Source organism: Rhinatrema bivittatum, chromosome 9 (genome assembly GCF_901001135.1).
Source record: "Rhinatrema bivittatum chromosome 9, aRhiBiv1.1, whole genome shotgun sequence".
Lineage (NCBI taxonomy): Eukaryota > Metazoa > Chordata > Amphibia > Gymnophiona > Rhinatrematidae > Rhinatrema > Rhinatrema bivittatum.
In genome coordinates, this window is record NC_042623.1 from 113,503,009 (window position 1) to 113,523,274 (window position 20,266).

The 20,266-nt window shown below is 37.8% G+C and overlaps 1 protein-coding gene across 2 annotated transcripts; it reads right to left on the reverse strand.

The window, feature by feature from the left end:
- Positions 1–947: 947 nt before the first annotated feature.
- SLC38A2 (solute carrier family 38 member 2) lies at positions 948–20,192 on the reverse strand. 2 transcript variants are annotated; one of them, XM_029616425.1, is made up of 16 exons: positions 19,870–20,192; positions 18,853–19,054; positions 18,565–18,646; positions 18,278–18,393; positions 15,767–15,840; positions 15,571–15,663; positions 15,319–15,400; positions 13,619–13,701; positions 12,623–12,681; positions 10,007–10,192; positions 8,484–8,563; positions 8,272–8,372; positions 7,146–7,270; positions 6,625–6,769; positions 6,412–6,509; positions 948–3,699 (listed from the first exon to the last, which is right to left on the reverse strand). In XM_029616425.1, exons 2-16 carry the CDS (start codon positions 18,972–18,974, stop codon positions 3,601–3,603), a joined length of 1,545 nt encoding a protein of 514 aa, XP_029472285.1. In that variant the 5' UTR covers positions 18,975–19,054; positions 19,870–20,192; the 3' UTR covers positions 948–3,600. The 2 variants fall into 2 exon arrangements, with proteins under 2 accessions (XP_029472285.1, XP_029472286.1); XM_029616426.1 differs by lacking the exon at positions 19,870–20,192 and adding an exon at positions 19,145–19,241.
- Between the last annotated feature and the right edge of the window lie 74 nt (positions 20,193–20,266).

Genomic DNA, 20,266 nt, shown 5'->3' on the forward strand with positions numbered 1-20,266 from the left:
CAATCCTGGCCCTCTTTGGGGTTCCTGGTGGTGGGTCCATGTCCAGGGATCTTTTTTTGCCTGCCTTACGGGCTTTAAAGGCCTTATGCATCACTAGAACAAATTTGGAGGAAAAAGGAGTCTGATGAGGCAGGATCATCACCCCCTGTAGGCACCTCCCCAGATGTCAGATTAGTAGGACCAGCGGGGGCCTGTCCCCCTCAGGGACTCTCTGCTGCAGTGACAGATTCGGCGGAAGAGATTCTCCTGCCTGCGCCATCTGCACCGCTGATGCCGCTGTCAACAACGGGCCCAAAATGGCGCCCGCTCCGGCGGACCCGAGAGGGCTCAAAATGGTGGCCGCTCCCACGTTTTGCAGGAACGGACCCAAAATCGATGGAGGTAGCTCCCAGACTGCCCCCGACACGGACTGTACCCTTAACACGACCCCCCCCCCCGAGGCACCGTGGAGGCTCCCTCTCCCCCAGAAACACAAGTGGAGCAAAGGCCATCCGCGACAATCGCACGCGCACAGCACCACATGCCTGACAAGCTGCCCGGCGCGGCATGAGGGAGATAAATTAAAAGGAACCCCCGGAAACGCGGCGAAAACAACTCGAAATGCCCATCCCGAATCGGAAGGGAGAGCGAGGCCGCAACAAAGCCCAGGAATCTGGACTGATCCGGGTACATACAGGGAAAGTCTGATTAGTTGCTTCTCCCACTTTTCTATCCTCATTCTAATCTCTATCCAGCAATTGATCAGTATATTTTACGCATCCCAGATGACCTCTCAGGGATTTTCTTTTACAACTACATCTACAAGTATCTGTCTACGTTGGTATACATTTATAATATCAACCAGTATTCATATAAAGTTTCAAAGCACCATAACCATTTAAAAATGTAAGCAGTTTTTTTGTTTTATCATATATCCACTATACGAGTTCATAATTACACATCATTGGTCAGGGATTATCTATGTGTTTATTTCAACTGCAAGTCAAACATATGTTTCATTGAAACTGTAAAACTCTTAGCCAACAACGCTGACCTACATTAGAGGTTAACAGTTCAGACTATTCTAAATATACAATATTTACAACCATGTGAAACAGTGTATAGGAAGGCTTTACATAAGATCTTAACTGGTAACTACTTCCATCTGGTAGAACCTCCATACTGAAACCAAATATAACATTCAACATTACCATCAGTTGGAATCTTTTTTATATACAGACTACCACAGCAAAAATGCTTACTGTGTTGTGCAGCTCCTGTATTTACTACAAATGTTCTTGAAACAGACAGAACATATCAAATAATGCCTGTAATTAAAAAACAAAAACAAGCAACCAAAAACAAACAACAAAAAAACAGTGCCCCATTTCCTGTACAGGAATTTTAAGTGAAAAAAAACAAACTAGAAACTCACTGAATCATCCCCCACCATGAAGTATTCCCTTTGGGAGAATCCCCACACAGACATAATATGAACATTTCACAGATGTCATACAGTAAAAGTAGAGAAATATATACATATAGTCCAAGGCCCATACCTAGAATATATATACACAATTTCATATATATATATATACATATACACATATGCACACAGACTTACAACATTTATAGTGAAACATCATAAATATTGAAAAATAATTCTGATTTAACAGGTTAATGTTCTATAAATAACAAATTACAGTTATGACTCGCACATCCATGGAAGACAGCAATGCAAACAGATGTCAAAACAGTGGTTCAATACTGAAAGCTGCTCATGTGAAATATTATTTAGTCGAAGGCAAGTTTTCAAAGGAGTTATCTGTAGAAAAATCAACCAGTCAAAACAGGATAGTGACAAAAATGAACGTCAATAAAATGTTAAAATGTAGTGACTGCTCGTTGCAGTTGTGAAACAAAAACCAAAATTTTGCATAATTGGTGTTATGCTTAAATTTCTGGTCCCATGTTAAAAATGACCTATTTACAATTTAGTTTACAACTGGAAATACTTGCATTGGCTAAGCAATTTATAATTACATTGATTTATTGTTCCCAAATGATCAATGAAATTGTGTAAATCTGAGTTCTTTATGCAAACAAAAATATAAATTGCTTTAACAACTTCACACCAGTTCTCACTATGGAATTAAATGAACATTTTTATCCTGGTCTTACAACTCAAATAATTTTAAAACTGCGGCTCTTAAGCCTACTATTACTGCACTTTTCATACCAAGATAGAAATTGGAATTTTACATGCATTAAAACAGTATCAGTTACATCTACACAGCATTCACTTAATAGCTGCTTTGGATGCAAATATAAATATTTTCAATGCAGCGTATTTATGAGATGACATCAACTGAATCCAGTTCTCCATTGTATACATATTTGTTTTTTTTAATAAAGCATAACCTATACTATATGATAAATTTAGAAATAGTATCTTACAGAAAACAAAAATACAAACACAAAGCATGGATTATGCCTCAAGTAGAGATACTCGAGAAAAATTAAGCTCATTTAATCAAATATTTTTAGGTGTGAAAAAAATACTGTGTAGGTTGTGCATACAATTGTAGTCAACCACTACGGAATCAGACTCTCTTTTTTGCTTTATGCATTGAAAAGGGGGTCAGACAAGTTTAGTATATTTGCCACTTACACAAACCCCACTTTTCTCTTTTAATCAATAAAGAAAGTCAGCATCCATCAAGGGGATAGCTCTTGATCCGTCCCAGCATGAAACCATATGTCAGAGTTATTTCAATATTAAGTTCTGGGCTGAAAAGTCATTTAAGAGCAGGAAAAGTGGATCAGTTAAGGTAACTTTAAAACTAATTTTATAATGTAAGGTATATGATTCTAATTAACTTAATTTACTTCCAACTTCAAGAACTGGAGCAGCTCCTTTCCACAAAAGGATTCTAAACATGATTATGCAAATGAATTCTTTTCAAATTCTTTCAAGTTTAATAAAGTTAAAACATTTCTCATGAGTAAACATGTTTTGCTTTGTACTGTGCCTTTATGAAATATGTTAACTGGTATTCATTTAAAAACACCACTGATTTTTTGTAGGTTATGCTGATCAACTAAGGTGAATATTTCACAAAAGCACCAATTTCTATAACACCTACCCAAAATGTGTTTCTGCATTCATAAGCGTTTTTGGTACAAAAAAATAAAGCGCCATTTCTTTTTCACCGATTAGTTGAACACTTTGCTCTGGAATAGTATCTCATATCAAATGGTTCCATTTAGGCACATTCAAGTAATAAAATTATTTTAAAAAAAAAAAAATATCCAAGTAACAGTTTATGAAACAGCCAACATGTGGCTCAATAAAGGTGTACAGAGTTCTGTCCATTCTCTGGAATGGATAAAATCTTCACTTCCTCAGCCAAAGACTTAGGAGTTTTGATGTCAAAGTCCGTATTAGAATGAAGAACAATCTGTTACGAGTTCACTTGTTCTTCACGCAAAGGTGTGTTAATGGAGTAGCAATCCAAAGATGTGAAACTACGAGGACTGGTAAAAACTTAATTTTCAGTGGGTGATAGATATTTGAGCGAACACATCCACATCAAGTAAAGCACTCATCTGTATGGAGAATTAGTGGCCATCTACAGCAGTAGTGTGGGTCCAATCAAGAATGATCAAGGCCATACTGCCACACATCACAAACAAGCCACCTATCAGGAACAGCATAGCCTAGAAAGAGAAAAATCAAAAACTTCACTTATGATTTATTGTCAAGCAGTTTGTCACAGGCACAATACTAAGGACTTCTAAACATAAGCTAGCCTTCCAAATCCAAAATCAAAATATTCCCTCTGCATAGAGACGATATGCACATAATAAAAAAAAAAAGGAAGTTGAGCAAGTCTGTATTTTCTGAATATTAAAAATGTACACTCTGCACAATTCATGTAAATATATAAATCCAAAACTAAACTTACATTTACATCTGAATTTAGCAATAAAACCAATGCAGTAAAGAGACATGTGTACTGTTCAGAGCTGTATAAAATAAAGATTTGCTTTATTCTATTAATTGGTGTTTTGTGAATAGTATGATTAAAGGGAAGGGCATTAAACAAACTATTCAGAAATATTTCTGCTATTTAATTCTCTTTTTTCCATTCAGTCTTAGGCTGCACTGTCAAAATCTTGACAACACAAGTGGATTCAAAATAATTTCCATATAAAAGTTATAAACTCCCACTTCAATTCACATTTATTTTTTTTTTAATGCATAGTGAATGAGTAATAGCCTCATTCACATGCATTTGCATGTGATTAGCGCTAACTTATTCACTCCGCGGACGCGCGATAAACAGGCGCTAATCCCCCTATTGCATTAGGGGGTGGATTAGCGCCTATTTAAACCGTGTCCAACAGTGGGTTAAAACAGTGCGCTCAGCTGAGCGCACTGTATTGCATCGGCCCCTTTTTGATTCGCCCTAGAATAAGGAATGTTAATCTTGGCTTGGGTACAAGTGAATACTTTCCTCATAGGGGAACTCCTCCCCTATGAGGAAAGACTAAAGAGGTTAGGACTTTTCAGCTTGGAGAAGAGACGACTGAGGGGGGATATGATAGAGGTGTTTAAAATCATGAGAGGTCTAGAACGGGTAGATGTGAATCGGTTATTTACTCTTTCGGATAGTAGAAAGACTAGGGGGCACTCCATGAAGTTAGCATGGGGCACATTTAAAACTAATCGGAGAAAGTTCTTTTTTACTCAACGCACAATTAAACTCTGGAATTTGTTGCCAGAGAATGTGGTTCGTGCAGTTAGTATAGCTGTGTTTAAAAAAGGATTGGATAAGTTCTTGGAGGAGAAGTCCATTACCTGCTATTAAGTTCACTTAGAGAATAGCCACTGCCATTAGCAATGGTAACATGGAATAGACTTAGTTTTGGGGTACTTGCCAGGTTCTTATGGCCTGGATTGGCCACTGTTGGAAACAGGATGCTGGGTTTGATGGACCCTTGGTCTGACCCAGTATGGCAATTTCTTATGTTCTTATGACTGCAGGTGGCACTCTCAGTTACGTAGCAGTGCCTCAAAGGTTTGTTCTCTGCCTCCATCTGCTGGTAGGGATGCATAAACCCACTGGTCTGGATATGTTCAGGAACCCTGGATATCATGCGATGTCCTATGACAGAGGACACATCTATCATGGGGGGTCCATGATAGACTTGGTCCTCATGCACAGGCAGCATTACTTAAATCCCAAGATGGAAATGTCATCACGAAATAAAAGGGACACAATGTTGAAAATGATGGCAGTGGCAGTCATTGGTATCGAAGAAAAAAAACCCAAAAACAAACTTACTGCTAACCACCAAAAACCCTAACTAGGATGTTTCAAGGGAAAAATTGGAGGGGAGGGGGGACCCCACGTTGAGCAGGCAAGGCACCGGAAAAAATTAGAGAACAAAGTTTTCCAAAAATATAAGGCCAAGTAGGACAAGTCAGAAAAATTGAGACTCTCAATTGACCGTAAAACGACAGGCTCCATGGAAAAGAAGAGAATGAAGGGGACCCCTGCGTGGTTCAATCAAAGTTCTAGAAACTTTGACATAAGTTTTCAATGCCTAGCTCCATCCGATGATGGCACCCATTGTGAGGACTACCATCCTACTTGTCTTTGAAGACGTGGGTTTTTGTCTTTTGACTATAGTATTCTCCACTACACTATGACAGCGTTTACCAAAATTAAGACATCAGCCATTTTCATTAAGAGCACGCCTTCTTCTTGGCTCTCGAGTACTTACTGCATCAAGCATTAACATATGGTAGCCTAAGGGTTTGTGAAGAGTCTCGTTGTAGATTTATCAGATTTGCAGGCAGTGCATATAGCATTTGTCTTTTCACCAGGAAAAAAAAAAAAGGTTTTACTTTCCCAGTAAATCCAAGGAAACTCTGAAAGTTTTGTCAAAGATGAACTAGGCTATTTTCCTGTTTTCTATATAAGAAGTTACCATACTGACTCACACCAAGGGTCCATCAAGCCCAGCATCCTATTTCCAACAGTGGCCAATCCAGGCCATACGAACCTGGCAAGTACCCAAAAACAAAAGTCTATTCCATTTTACTGTTGCTAGTAATAGCAGTGGCTATTTTCTAAGTCAACTTAATTAATAGCAGGTAATGGACTTCTCCTCCAAGAACTTATCCAATCCTTTTTTAAATACAGCTATACTAACTGCACTAACCACAGCCCCTGGTTTGACCATGAATGTTCTCCACAGCTCTGACAAAGCCTTTTATTATATTTACAAGCAAATTAACAGGACCTTGAAAACTGTTTCCTGTCTGTGGCTAAAGAAGGTTGCTCTTTCAGAATGCTAAATAAGCAAACCTCTCCTCTTTGCATGGTGTTCAATGGCAAAAATTAGCTTAAATTTACTTACCCCAACCTTCTGTACAGATTTTATGGATTCTTTCTTTACTATTTTGATATAGAAGGCAGAAGGAAGAATAAAAATCAGCATAGCGGCAGCCGAAGCACCTGTTAAGAAACAAAAGTAAATATTTATAACTTATTTTACATATAAATCATTTACATAAAAATAATTGTATTTGCTAATTTGATGAAGCATGCCATCAACTCTCGTAATACCTACCAATGAACCCAAAGATATCTCTAATAGTAGGGACAAAAATGACAAGAATGATGGTAAATCCCAAGACGACTATTGTAATAATAATGTGACGAATCCAACTGAACTCTTTGCCTGCACACAACAGCTGATTAATGGAGCTGCGGATCTGGAAGAGAAAACAAACATTGTGTCCTTATGTAAGCATTTAAGAATTACAGAGAAGAACTATGTGTATGAAAAGTTTTAGTTACATACAAAAAGTTAAGAGCCTTCCTTTGCAACTCAATATTGATAACTCTCCAGTAAAAGTTGTGGGCACTGCATATAAAATTTTCAGAGTGTAAACCTTTTGAACATTTTTAGCTTAATTTAAATACCAATCTCTGTAAAACATTCTTGACTATATAAAAATAAAACAAATGTAGAATTCACTTCAAATGTTATGGGACCTGGTGACGGATGACAACCTTATACAACAGCAGCATGCTAGATAATACTATGATTTGGAGGTACATATTACCAGATTAACAAAGATTACTTACTGGGAATATGACTACTGGTACAGTTAAGGTGACAGCCAGAAGGACAGCAAGCCGAACAACGAGGAGAACAACATCAGCACCTATGACTTTAGAGTATGTATGAAGCAACTCTGGTTCAACATTTCCTATTACAAAACAAGTAAATAAAAATTTTTTTTACTAACAGTTTTGTTTAAAAGTTAACATTTCAGAATGATCAAGTAAGAAACAAAATTTTATTCAGATCTAGTCAATGTGGAAGTAAACTATAATATGGTTCTGGATCAAGCATCCAAGAACTGTAATTGTTAATCTTTAGAAGTGGCCTGATGTTAGAGCAATGGGCTGAGAACCAGAAATACCAGGGTTCAAGTCCTCTTCTCCCATTAATACACCTTGTGACCTCAGGCAAGCCAGTTTATCTGCCATTGACTTAGTTATCCCTTTTACATGGTAAAACCTTTTGGGACAGGGGCTTGTCATACAGCAGTCTGGACTGATCTGGGTCCATACAGGGAAATAAAGCTTTTGGCTGCTGAAGGCAGTCATTGTGCTGCAACCCTACAGGGTGATGTCCGCATGTCCAGCTCTATTGTGGAAAGAGGAGGAGGACACGCTATCATTATAGACTGCTCTGCTGTGCTGGCCACAAAACAAATGCTCTCATCAGCAGGAAGCTCTCTATAAAAAAAAAAAGGTGAGATGCACAATGTGCTTGGCATCAGAACTTGTTTTAGTATCCAACCAGATGAACATTTTTTCAATGGGGAAAAATAAGCATAAGAAATCTTTCAGTACATGCTGCAGTTCAGCTTGACTTAGAAAGCCATGCAGCAGTACTGCCTGTAAAGACAAGAGTACAGCATAAACCCTACAGATAAGGAGACTAAATTCAGCTAAAAGTTAAGTGGCTCAGGAAATCACTTGCATGAGATTGGCAGCTTTAACTGGATGAACACTTAGTGGTAAAGTGAAATTCACCTAGTGACACATGCAAGCAAAAACCCTTCATGGGAAAAAAAAAACAGTGAAATCTGTAATGATCTGTGTATATTCTATATTAACCAAAATTATAAGAGTCATGAACGTCGAGCAGAAAATTACCCATGAACACAGAGCTATAAAAAGAAAGAGACCAGATTCTTACCATAGAAAGTTAAGTATCCAAAAAGAGCAGCTAATAGGTACATGATGAACATGGCAAAAAAGGAAACATTTGAGACATTCATCATCCTTTTACGATTACGGCTGCAAGGAAAGGAAACAAAGAAAGGCATTGTTTCTACACTCTCTTCATACGTATATAGTCCAGTTACTTTCATTTCATGTCAAAGCTTAAGCACTGACAAGTATACCTACTCTTTGAGTTCTTCGTAAATAGGGAGAACAGCAGGATGACAGACAAAGGAAAACGTCAGGATTGGTACAGCATACACAGTCTGAAAAAACAAAAATGAAACCGGTTTTAGTAGCAGATGTAAATGCTGCAGAATTTCTCATTTTACATATTCAGATATTATTTCAGCTCTGGGAAAAATACTTTCTGCTGGTCTAATCTCATTTTCAGAGCAATACATACATTTTTGCTTACACCATATTGACCAATTGTCAATAGTCCCCCTCTTTTACAGCATCCTAGCTAATTTAAGAAGAGAAACATCTTTAGATAGTGAGGTGGATTTTTAAATAAGTGTACGTTCGCCCATACATGTGCATATCTGTGCAGGAGTGAGACTATCTACTAGATAAGGGAGCCCTGACCGACGTGCCGCAAATGCGCAGTAGAGAGCAGCTCTACCGCGCATGCCCGGGCGAGCACGTCGGCCAGAGTCCTGGGAAAAAAAAATGGCGCTGGGTCACTAGGAGCAGGAGCGGCGCACGAGGGAGGGAGGGACAGCCCCCGTTATCGGTTGTGGATGAGCTGAAAGGGGAGGGGAATGAGAAAGGGGAGGGGAGGAGAGAGTGAGAATAGAGGGGGAAGGTGGGAGGGGAGGGAGGAGGGAGACTAGAGGAGGAAGGAAATGGACCAAAATGTTTTTTTAAATGTAGCCCGTTGTTACGGGCTTAACGGCTAGTGCTAGAATATTTAATCGTGTGCGCAGTTACACACTTCCGTTTTAAAATACACCAACTGCTCGCTAGTATGCTAATTTTAAGAGATTTCTCAAGTTCAGTTAGTGCGCATCTTCAATAAGGACCATGTTGGCTTTTACGTGCATACGTCAGCAAATTTTAAAACATGCTCGCATGAGGCACATTCTCATATTCCAATTAGTCCACCATTTTGTCCAATTAATCACGAGATCTTTCAGACCCCTCTAGTTCTTCATTCTGCACACTGCCCAGTTGACCCGGACCCCTCACCCTGTCCTATAAGCCCTAAAACTTGAGATCTACCGACTTGCTCCTCATCAGGATCAGCAGTAAAGTTACGCGGATATCTAGCATATGCAAAATGCGGGTTCCATTTTTAAAAATCGGAGTTACAAGTGCAAGTCTTGGCTCCGGCCTGGAAGGCCCTTGCTCCACCCCCTTATTCCTCATGCGTGCCTGAGTAAATATGAAGAGTATTTTGCAGTTTTAAAATCCGTGTTGCTTGCACGTGGCCCACATATGCATGTATGTGGGCATTTTTGTGCAGCACTTTTCAAAATCCACGTGGATATGCGCAACTATGTGTTGCACAGATATACTTCATGTAACACCATACAAAATCAGAATTTAAAATTTTAATTCATCAAATCCTGGAGAACAGTGAAGTAGTTTTGTTACCAAAAAAATTCCTTTTAAAATGTTGTCATATATAATATTTTTTGAAGATTTAGTTCTTTGTGGATCTAAAAAGGAGCATAATGTGACATATACAGAAGAATGACCATTACCTGAGAATTGAAAACAAAGTACTTTGGTTTGCACATTTCATCACTTGTTAAGTTAGAGCCCATGTCATGAAGAGGTGCATGAGCAACTGCAGATGTGACGTGCATCAAGGTATTGTTTAAGGTCACATTCATTATGTCTTGCTCCAACCACATAGGGCAAGGAATCTGAAATTTCTTGTAAATTACCTGCAAAAGTACAAATTAAAAAAAAAATCAATCCACCTTCTAGTCTTTTATGTACAAAACCCATATTGCTAGTTACAGTGCTGTACTACAAAATTCTGGGTCATCTTACATGTTTTTCTATTTCAGACAAGTCCCTATTTAATAAGACTAACTTATTGTACAGTGTAAAAGCAGTTGCTTAAAGTCAATGTTTACATGAACTGGAAAATAAATTATGGTATAGTATTTCACTGCATTTTTATGGTTTAATGCTAGGATGCCACGTTATGCATACAGAGGTCAATATTCAAAGCCATGTAGATTGATAACTCACAAGTTATCCATTTAACTCATAAGTTAAGAACATAAGAACATGCCATACTGGGTGAGACCAAGGGTCCATCAAGCCTAATATCCTGTCTCTAACAGCAACCAATCCAAGTCGCAAGTACCTAAAAATTAAATAGATCTCATGCTACGAATGCTGGCAACAAGCAGTGGCTATTCCCTATTGATTAACAGCAATTTATAGTCTTCTCCAGGAACTTATCCAAACTTTTTTTTAAACCCAGCTACACTAGCTTCCTCTGCAATGAATTTCAGAGCTAAATTGTGCATTGAGTAAAAAAGAATTGTCTGATTTGTTTTAAATGGGCTACTTACTAACTTCTTTAGCCTTTCCTCATAGGAAAAGTAGCCTTTCCTCATAGTCCTTGTATTATCCAAAAAAGTAAATGTTTCACATTTACCCATTCAAGTCCTTTCAGGATTTTTGTAGACCTCCATTATATAACCCCTCAGCCTTTTCTTTTCCAAGCTAAACAACCCTAACTTCTTTAGCATTTCCTCATAGGGCAGTCATTCCATGCCCTTTATCATTTTGGTCACCCTTCTCCGTATTTTCTCCAGTGCAACTATATCTTTATAGAAATAAGATGATTAGAATTGCACACAGTATTCAAGGTGTGGTCTAACCACAGAGGCACTATGACATCCTCTGTTTATTTGCCATTCTCTTCCTAATAATTCCTAACATTGTGTTTGCTTTTTTGATGTCACAGCACATCAAGCCGACGATTTCAATACAATATAAACTATGATGTTCAGATCTTTTTCCTAGATGGTAACTCCTATAATGGAACTTATCATATAGCTACAGCATGGGTTATTTTTCCCTAGATGCATCACATTGCACTTGTCCACATTATATTTCATCTGCCATATGGACACCCAATCTTCCAGCCTTGTGAGTTCCTCCTGCAATTTATCACAATCTGATTGTGCTTTAACTACTCTGAATAATTTTGTTCATCTGCAAACCTCCGATTGCCTTCATTTATAAATATATTAAAAAGCACTGATCCCTGAGGCACTCCACCATTTATCTTTTTCCATTGTGAAAACAGACCATTTAATTCCACTGTTTCCTGTCTTTTAACTAGTTTGTAATCCACAAAAAGACATCTCCTCCTATCCTATGACTTGTTTTTTTTAAATCCAGATACACCATATCTAGCAGTTCACTTTTATCCACATGCTTATTTAACCCTTCAAAGAAATGTAGCAGATTTGTGAGACAAGACTTCCCTTGGGTAAAACCATGCTGGCTGTATCCCATTAAATCATGCCTACCTATATGTTATGTGATGTTATTTTTTATAACAGTTTCCACGATTTTTCCCAGGCTCACCAGTCTATAGTTTCCTGGATCACCTCTGAAGCCCTTTTTATATATCAGGGTTACACTGGCTACCTTCTAGTCTTCAAGTAATGATAGGTTACAAATTACTTATAATAGATCTGAAATTTCATTTTTTAGTTCTTTCAGAACCCTGGAACAAATTCCATCCGGTCCAGGTGATTTGTTACACTTCAGTTTGTCAATCTGGCCTACTACATCTTCCAGGTTCACCATGATTTGGGTCAGTTCTTCTGAATCGTCTCCCTTGAAAACAGACTCTGTATCTCCCCAACATCCTTGTCAGTAAAACCGAAGCAAAGTTTCCATGATGGCCTTATCTTCCCTAAGTTCCCCTTCAACACTTCGATCATCTAACTCACAAGTAATCCGTTAGCCATTTAACTCCAGGTTATCCATTTAAAATGTTTACTTTTGAAATCTGACTTCATAATTTCCAGCTATATACATACACAACTGCTGAGATATAATATTAATTGTGTATGGTGACCTAAATAAAACTGAAAAAAGCAAAACAGGTTTCACCGTGCTGTTTGTGCCTGTATTTTGCAAGTATAAGATATTGAGAAACTTCTGAACTAGACGGAAGATGAAATAGGGAACAAGCTCCCATTCCCCCACAAACTCCCCATATTAGAGGGGAATGATGCATAGCACTGTATCCCATGTAAGGGCTAGAAGCCAAAAGCAAGCAAAATCCAACCTTGTATTACACTTACCAAATAGGACATCAAGAGAAATGAGATACTTACCACAATAAGAAAGAAAACCATGCATAAGAGGGAAAACCCACTTGTATAGCCCAAGTATCCTGCAACCAAGAAAAAAAATCAGTTTTACTTCACCAATGAACAATGTGTATGGGCTTTTTTTTTTTTTTTTTTTTTTTTTAAATAAACCAGGATTATACTGATAAGACTATTACAAGTTTGATCAAATTAAATTAATTGTATTATGAGGTGCCATCATTTTTCTGCTTTTATTGTGGAAGTGACAGTAGTATAAAGTTTAGGGATTAATATTGCTCTTTCATGAACAAAACCATCAACAGAGTACCTTCCCATGAACAGAGTACCTTCCCATGAACAGAGTACCTTCCCTCCTTGTCGAGACATCAAGGTCAACAGCTTAGAGGGCAGGAATCCAGTGGTAGAAGTACACAGATCAAACCCTTTCTGCACCCCCTCCCTGTTGGGTTTTGCTCTTTATGAAGTCAGTATAAAGTATGTTAACACTGGTCATTAATGAACATTAGCTTATATTAATGACCCATGTTAAAGCCATGCAAATGAGGTTTGTGTTAATTTACCAGTTTAGTGTGTTAAACATGGGCATTATTGGGAAAAAGGTTAACTACATCTCCCCAAGGTGTAGTTAATTTTTTTCATTAATGGGCCTATGCTGACCTCAAAACCTTTAATGCATATTAGTTTTCTATAGTTATATGTAATGAGCTGTTTTGAATTTCATTACCTTAGTAGCATATATTTTTGCTTACTGATGTAGTTTACTATGTTTTATGTCCAACTTGCATCTGATTTATGCTATTTAATATGTTTTTTTGTGTGACTGATTTTTAATTCTGTTTTGAGCTTATTAAAAATGGAAATGTGGCCTAAAAATCACAAATTGCTATTAATGCATGCAAACTAGATTGTGTGTGCTAACATCACTTAGCAAGCAAGTGGGCTAATACACTTTACTACAGTACACGGACTTCTCCATATTTTAAATGGAAAGCATCTTACCTAAATTTCTCAGCAATGATAAAGGAAGAATGAGGAATATGGATACCAATAGAACCAGATAGTCACCATTAAGATACCATTCTCTGTAGGGAAAAAAAAAAAAAAAGACACAAAATGTGTTTCATGAAACTGTATAAAGTATACTTTCTGAAATCATTACAAAATACTTTTGAGTTTAAATTGATTTGTACTATCCTGTTAGATAAAAATTTCAAATATTTAGCTGCAACAAGCATTCAAGTTCTAAATACATTGAGTCCATGTGACAGTTTTCAGTTTAATGCTGACTCACTACATAACCTTTCCAAGGTTAAAGATTAAACACACAGTCACCATGATGGTTTAATAACAAAGATATTCTAAAAGTTGCCATTTTATAAACTGAAAAAATAGGTGAACTGAAAAAAAAATTCTAAAAATATATTTTCTAAGAAAACATGATCAATGTTCATACTTTCAAGATTGCAATATAGCTAGAATTGAAGCCTTTATGACTGAAACTTGCGAGCAGAAGTGCCAACTTGTAATAATACAACTCTTTTTGATGTCAGGATTGCAAGAAATTATTTAAAAAAAAAAACAAGTTTGATTATCAAACTGGGTCTTCTACACTCTGGATAGGGTGGGGATCTTGCAGAAACAGCATTCATACTCCAGAGGGATGAGGGCAGGGCAGTCATAGTAAATCAATAATGGCAAACTCATAATAATACAGAAGGAGCCAGGTGCATGGCTCCAGCTTCAGAATTGTTACTGTACTGATCAGACTAGGAGGCAAGTGCAGCAATTAAAAAAAAAAAAACAGGGGAAACAAAAATCCCTGAATAGTTCTGAATCGAAGTTCATAGCATCAGAATCCCAACACTGGTTCTGACTAGGCTGGAAACAAAGAAAAAAAAAAAAAAAAAAAGTTAAAACCTAGGTTTTTAAATGAATTTTCTCCAAGACAGCATAAGGGCAAGATAGTTCCCCATCCAGTTACTCAATTGGGGTCAATTTTAAAAGCAGTGCGCGTGCGTCCATGTGTGCGGTTCCTGGCGCAGACATGGACATGCAGATTTTATAACATGCGCATGTTATAAAATCTGATGGCTGCACGCGCACATGCGGGATTTTCACAAAATACGTGTGGCAACGCAATCTGGCCTCCCCCAGTTCCCTCCCTGGGACATCGAATGGCACTGTCCTGGCCCACTCCCCCACCCCTCCCAGACTTTGCCCCTTTGGAGGCCCAGCACTTCGGTTCGTACCGGGGTTTACGCGTGTGGTTGGACCTGTTGTAAAATGTGCGCAAGGCCCAACCACCTGTGCGTAGCCCATTTAAAATGTACTTGTTCATTGCTTCATCATGATGATTTAGTTTAATGGTAATGTTTTTCCAAAAAAAAAAAAAAAAGCTCATCTAACTTTCCTTCCAGGAATGAATTAAAGGGTAAAAGCAACATAATTTGAATACTACTGCTGTAGATCAATGTACTAGCTGTATGACTACCTCTTTATCTACTGAACCATTCAGCGTTTGCCTTATCAGCTCAAAACCTTCTGACATACTTTTAAGTGTGGCCATTATGATACAGCAACATATTAGTTCTGGTAAGTAATATTTTTTCTCATTATTCAATACAGAAAAAATGTTGCAAGAACCAATGTCTTTTCATAAGGGAAAAACTATATTGCAGAGGTTTTTTTTTTATACCCACCCTGTGTTTCCTTCAATGCCCATCAATGTCTTGATCACTAATGGTAATTCGTATTTCACTATGTAGAGATAGCTGGACATAGCTGTATGACAAAAAAATACAAGATCTTTACAAACAGAAAAATTGAATGAACTTATTCAAAACAGCAGTTTTATCTTTTAATGAGCAAACAGCAGATAGTTTAACCGTTTAAAAAAAACAAACAAAAACAAAACCTTGAATTCCATTTTTATTATTTGTGTATATACCTACCTCCAATGTTCTGCATTGTAATGGATCCAGAGGCAGCAAACTTTCCTGGCAAACCAAATGCCTTCAATCCTAGTTGTTCATATAACAAAGAACCTAAAATTACAGAAACCAATCCAAAAAGATTTATAAGAACAGCAATTTTGGTATCCTAAATTATATGTATTTATATAAATGTAGAGCTGAAACTTTTCCATACCTCCTTCATTTGCAGTTTTCAATAAAAGGTGTATAGAATATAAAGAAAATATTGCCACAAACAGTAGAAGAACCCTGCCAAAAAGAAAAAAAAAGTCAGATTAATTTTTCAGCATAATGGATGCATATCGAGAAAGAATACTATGGCTCATTGTATAGAAGCTTGAGCCATTCCAGGTTTTACTGGGAGCATAAATTCTGCACTTTATTATTTATTTGCATTACTCCCTTTGATGCAAAGTGATTTACATCCTTAACAGTTTCCAGCTGCACTGGTGGAGCAGAAACTCAAATTTTGCTTTCTGCGCAACATTTTATCTAGAATTAAAAGTTTCAATAATAACCCAGGAAAGGGCAAAAACAGAAAAAGTGAAACAATGTAACAGTACCATCATTTTTATTGTCAAGTCCATTCTCAGCAAAGCTAAACACAAGAATTGCTGAAGTAGATCAAAACTTTCCTAATATTTAGAGATTCTAAGTAATTTAGATTTAGTTTGCGAGTGCCGGAAACACTGTGTTTGATTTACTGTATCTACACTTGGTTACTATGTAGGCTACCTGTTAATACACTAAACTGAAAAGTGCTACTAGTATGGAAGAGTTCTTAACATGAACATCGATCCATGAGAAGTGCCCTTAACATATAAAGGATTCTAGTTTACTGCTTACATCATAAATTAGCTTATCTTTCTTAAAGGAACTTAATGACTCATCTGTGCCCCATATCTTGAGAAATTTACCTAAGCTCAGAGCAAATCCAGGACACATTGTGCTTTTGGCAGCTGTTACACTTTATCTGTAAAGACAAGAAACATCAAAAGTGCTTCTCTAGGTAGTTATTTGGTCCTGCTGACAAAACCTGTTGGCCATGTCTCTTATCACCAATTTCTCACACAAAAATATTCATACATAGTACTGATAACACTATGTATGATTTGCAGTGTACCTTCTATTTCAAAATACATTTTTTTTCCTTTTAAATTAGGACAATTGGTCTTTCAGAAACATACTGAGACCACGATGCAATGCTTTAAAATAAATAGAATAGGCTAGTCTCTAGAGATAAATTCAATCTCTGCTTTATTAGCATAATAGGATTGAATGTTAGTGATTACATCAACTTTTACTTCAATGTAATTTATTGTAAAAATAGTTAAAACTGTCAATTTTGCTAATGCTTAAATTTCTCTTACTATTTAATAGTTATAAATTAATATTCCTAAGGTACACCTTCATAAGGTAACTTTTTTGAAATCAAAAGAAAAAAAACCCCAGCTACCTTTCTAATCTTTCCATGCCTATAAGAAAACCATGAAAATGTTTCTTTTCTTTGACTCTACAACTCATTCTTAGATTACTGAAGGCTTTCAATAGGCCAAACAGCAAATATTCTCTTTGCTCCCTGAATTTATCATCTGCCTGCTTAAAAAAGAAAAAAACAAAACATGAACATTCTGGGTGGTCTTCATGGAAAGACTCAAAATCAGCAACTTAAGAATGCCCTTTTCGATATTCATGCATTTACACACAATACATATACCCTAGATGTGTTTAGAACATGCCCTTGGTACCCATAATTAGGGACCTTCATTTTCCCAAGGAATTTTTCATCAGTGTTTTAAAAGAAGAAAAATGGGAGAACTCAGAAGAGGGAAGAACTTGTCATTTTTCCAGTGCCATACAATCTACCCAGCAAGTTTCTTATGGTAGTAGACGCTTCGTACAAGTTACCCCCAAGCCTGATTGTACAACTAGCAATATTTACAATCAAAACCAAATCAACTGTGAAAACCATGACAAAAATTACTAGCTACAGGTGAGCAGCCTTTTTGATTAAGCAGCATTGTCTGAATTAACATACTTTGCTTTCGGACTTGGCTGTAGAAGCAACCCTGTGCTTTTTCCCTAAAGCCTGCATATAGAAACCCCAGACTGTAAAAATCAAGGCCCAGCACTGGCCGTCATCTGAATCTAATTCTTTTCCACTCCCCCCCACCAAAGTGGGGAGCGATGTTGCAGTGCATTTCCCATTTAATTCTGTGAATAAGAACATCAAGCCCCAAGGGACATGGTGTACATTATGGGCAGGGTCTGTTCATTTACAGTTTTCCTAGAATTTTAGTGTTTGTTACAAAAACAGAAATTATATTTTTCTGCTCTCGTTACTACGTTAAGGAAAAAAAAAAAATATATATATAATGTAGTGTGGCTGCTGTGTTAAGTCCACTTGAATGCACAGAAATATTGACCTTAATTTCTGCACCAAAAAGGTATATCGTTTGTAAAAAAAAAATAAAAAATATATATATATAAAAAGGTAGCATCATTCAATGTAAAGAGCTGTATTAAAAACCTTCAATTAATCCTTACCCACAACTGTGACAAAGATTGACACAATAGCAGACTTGAGACTATTATTATTGCGTTCCTCCACTGCTAGAACATCTATCCAGAACACGTGAAACGCTGACATTTTATAATAACTAAAAGCAGAGTACCTAATACTTACATGAAAAGTGCAATTCCAGTGTTGGCCATGGCATATGATAGCCCAAGAATGCCACTACCCACAATTGCATTGCTGAGATTAAATACTGACATTCCAAAGGAAGTTGTACCTGGATGCTATACAGACAAAATAAGCAGACAAGAATGCAATCAAGGAAATTGAAGATTTTTGTTATTATTAACATTTCAGCCATCATTATATTTATAAACATTTGATATTCTGCTGTTTCCTAAACAAGCAGACCAGAATAGATGAAACACATTTGGTTTAAAATCCAGGCTACTTACATATTCAGTTTCATACTTCTTTTTTCCACAATTGGGTTCAAGTAAAAAATTCTGATTCTCTGAATCCACATCTGTATAATTGCTGCAAAAACAAGCATTTTTCTCTGACCAACTCATTCAAAACACTTTGCATCGATTACTGCTAATCAAAGAGACTTATTTAAAGAGTACCTTTTGTATATAAAACGTAATATTATAATGTTAACTGTAGTCTCAGCAGTCTATATTTTAAAATGAAAACGTTAAATGTCACAAGCCAAACGTAAACATTAGAAACCCCAAACTAACCTCGGCACGGCAAGCTTTTTTGGTTGAAACTCCGGTAAACTGAAGTCGTCGCTGTTGGAACTGTTGCTGCTGGTATCCTCATCGCGAGCGATGCTAAAGCGGCCCATCTCGGCTTTCGTCATGTTTCAACGGGGCTCTGCGCAGCGATCAGATACGGAAAAGTCTTGCCTCGGATTTGCTGGTGCTTCGCTCTGCACGGGCTCTGTCCGGGGTGGGGAAGCAGAAAGGAATCATCAGCGCACTGCAGAAAGGGGGAGGGGGAAGTCACGTGATAGCCAGAGTGGAAAAGTACCAGCGAGCAGCAGAGCCTGGAAAAGTACCAGAGACTGTGGGTGCAGTCCCCTTCCCGGCCACACACCGAGCAGGCAAAAAGGAAGGCATGGGGGGGGGGGGGGGGGTGTTGTTGTGTTACCAACCCCCGAAAAGGTTAATCTGTTCAAAGCCCATGTCCTTGCAAGCACTTCGATCCGTCACATGTATGTGCTTTCCATTTAAAAAAACCCACAACAATAAAAGTGCCGCTCGTAGCAAGACATAGGAGCCAGAACGGGAGATTATACAACATCCACGGGCGAAGCGGCACTTTCTTCAGACTATGCGCTATTTAAGTCAGTTATATTAAATTGCTGGCATATCACCTCTAGCCGTGTCTCATATGCACAGATTCCGGCGGATCCTGAATCCTGCCCCTCCCTGGCTGATGCAACCATCCTGCTGCAGTGTGGGAGCCACGTCTTCCCGCTTCCCTCCCTGTTAACTCTCCTGGCCCAAGGTAGACCGAAGGCAAAGCCACCACAATCCCCTTCCCCTGTCGTTCGGATCCCTATTATCTCAAGACGTGGAAAATGCAAATCAATCACAAGGCTACAGCGCCACTGCACAAAACCCCGTCGCATCTCCTATGTACCCCCATAACATCCACTCCCCGCCCGGCCAGGCATACAGCTCGGTAACAGCCTCTCCCACACGCACCCTGAAAAGAAAACAGGAGTCCTTTACATCACATTATTCGTTTACCTCAAGGGAAATCCAGCAAGCCGCCTCCCGTTCCAAAGCCGTTCGCTGCCACCAACACGTTATTTATATTATTATCAAATCCACTTGGCTAATTAATAACGTAACAAAAATAGCGATCTATAACAATAAATATTACAATACAATAGCACAACACGATAAATAAAAACACGTTCAATAAAGCTAGTTCGACCACTTTAGCTAGGCACGATGAATTTAAAGTTTAATTAAGAGCATAACACTCAGACGCCAGACAACAATACGCATATCTCGCTATTGCAATAATTCTGACTACTGCCGCCGCTGCCCCACAGCTTTTGTGAAACGAAGGAAAAGAATGTGACAACGTCACCACAAAGGCGAGTAGTGATTGGCTGCAATATTGCGTCAGCCGGCTTTC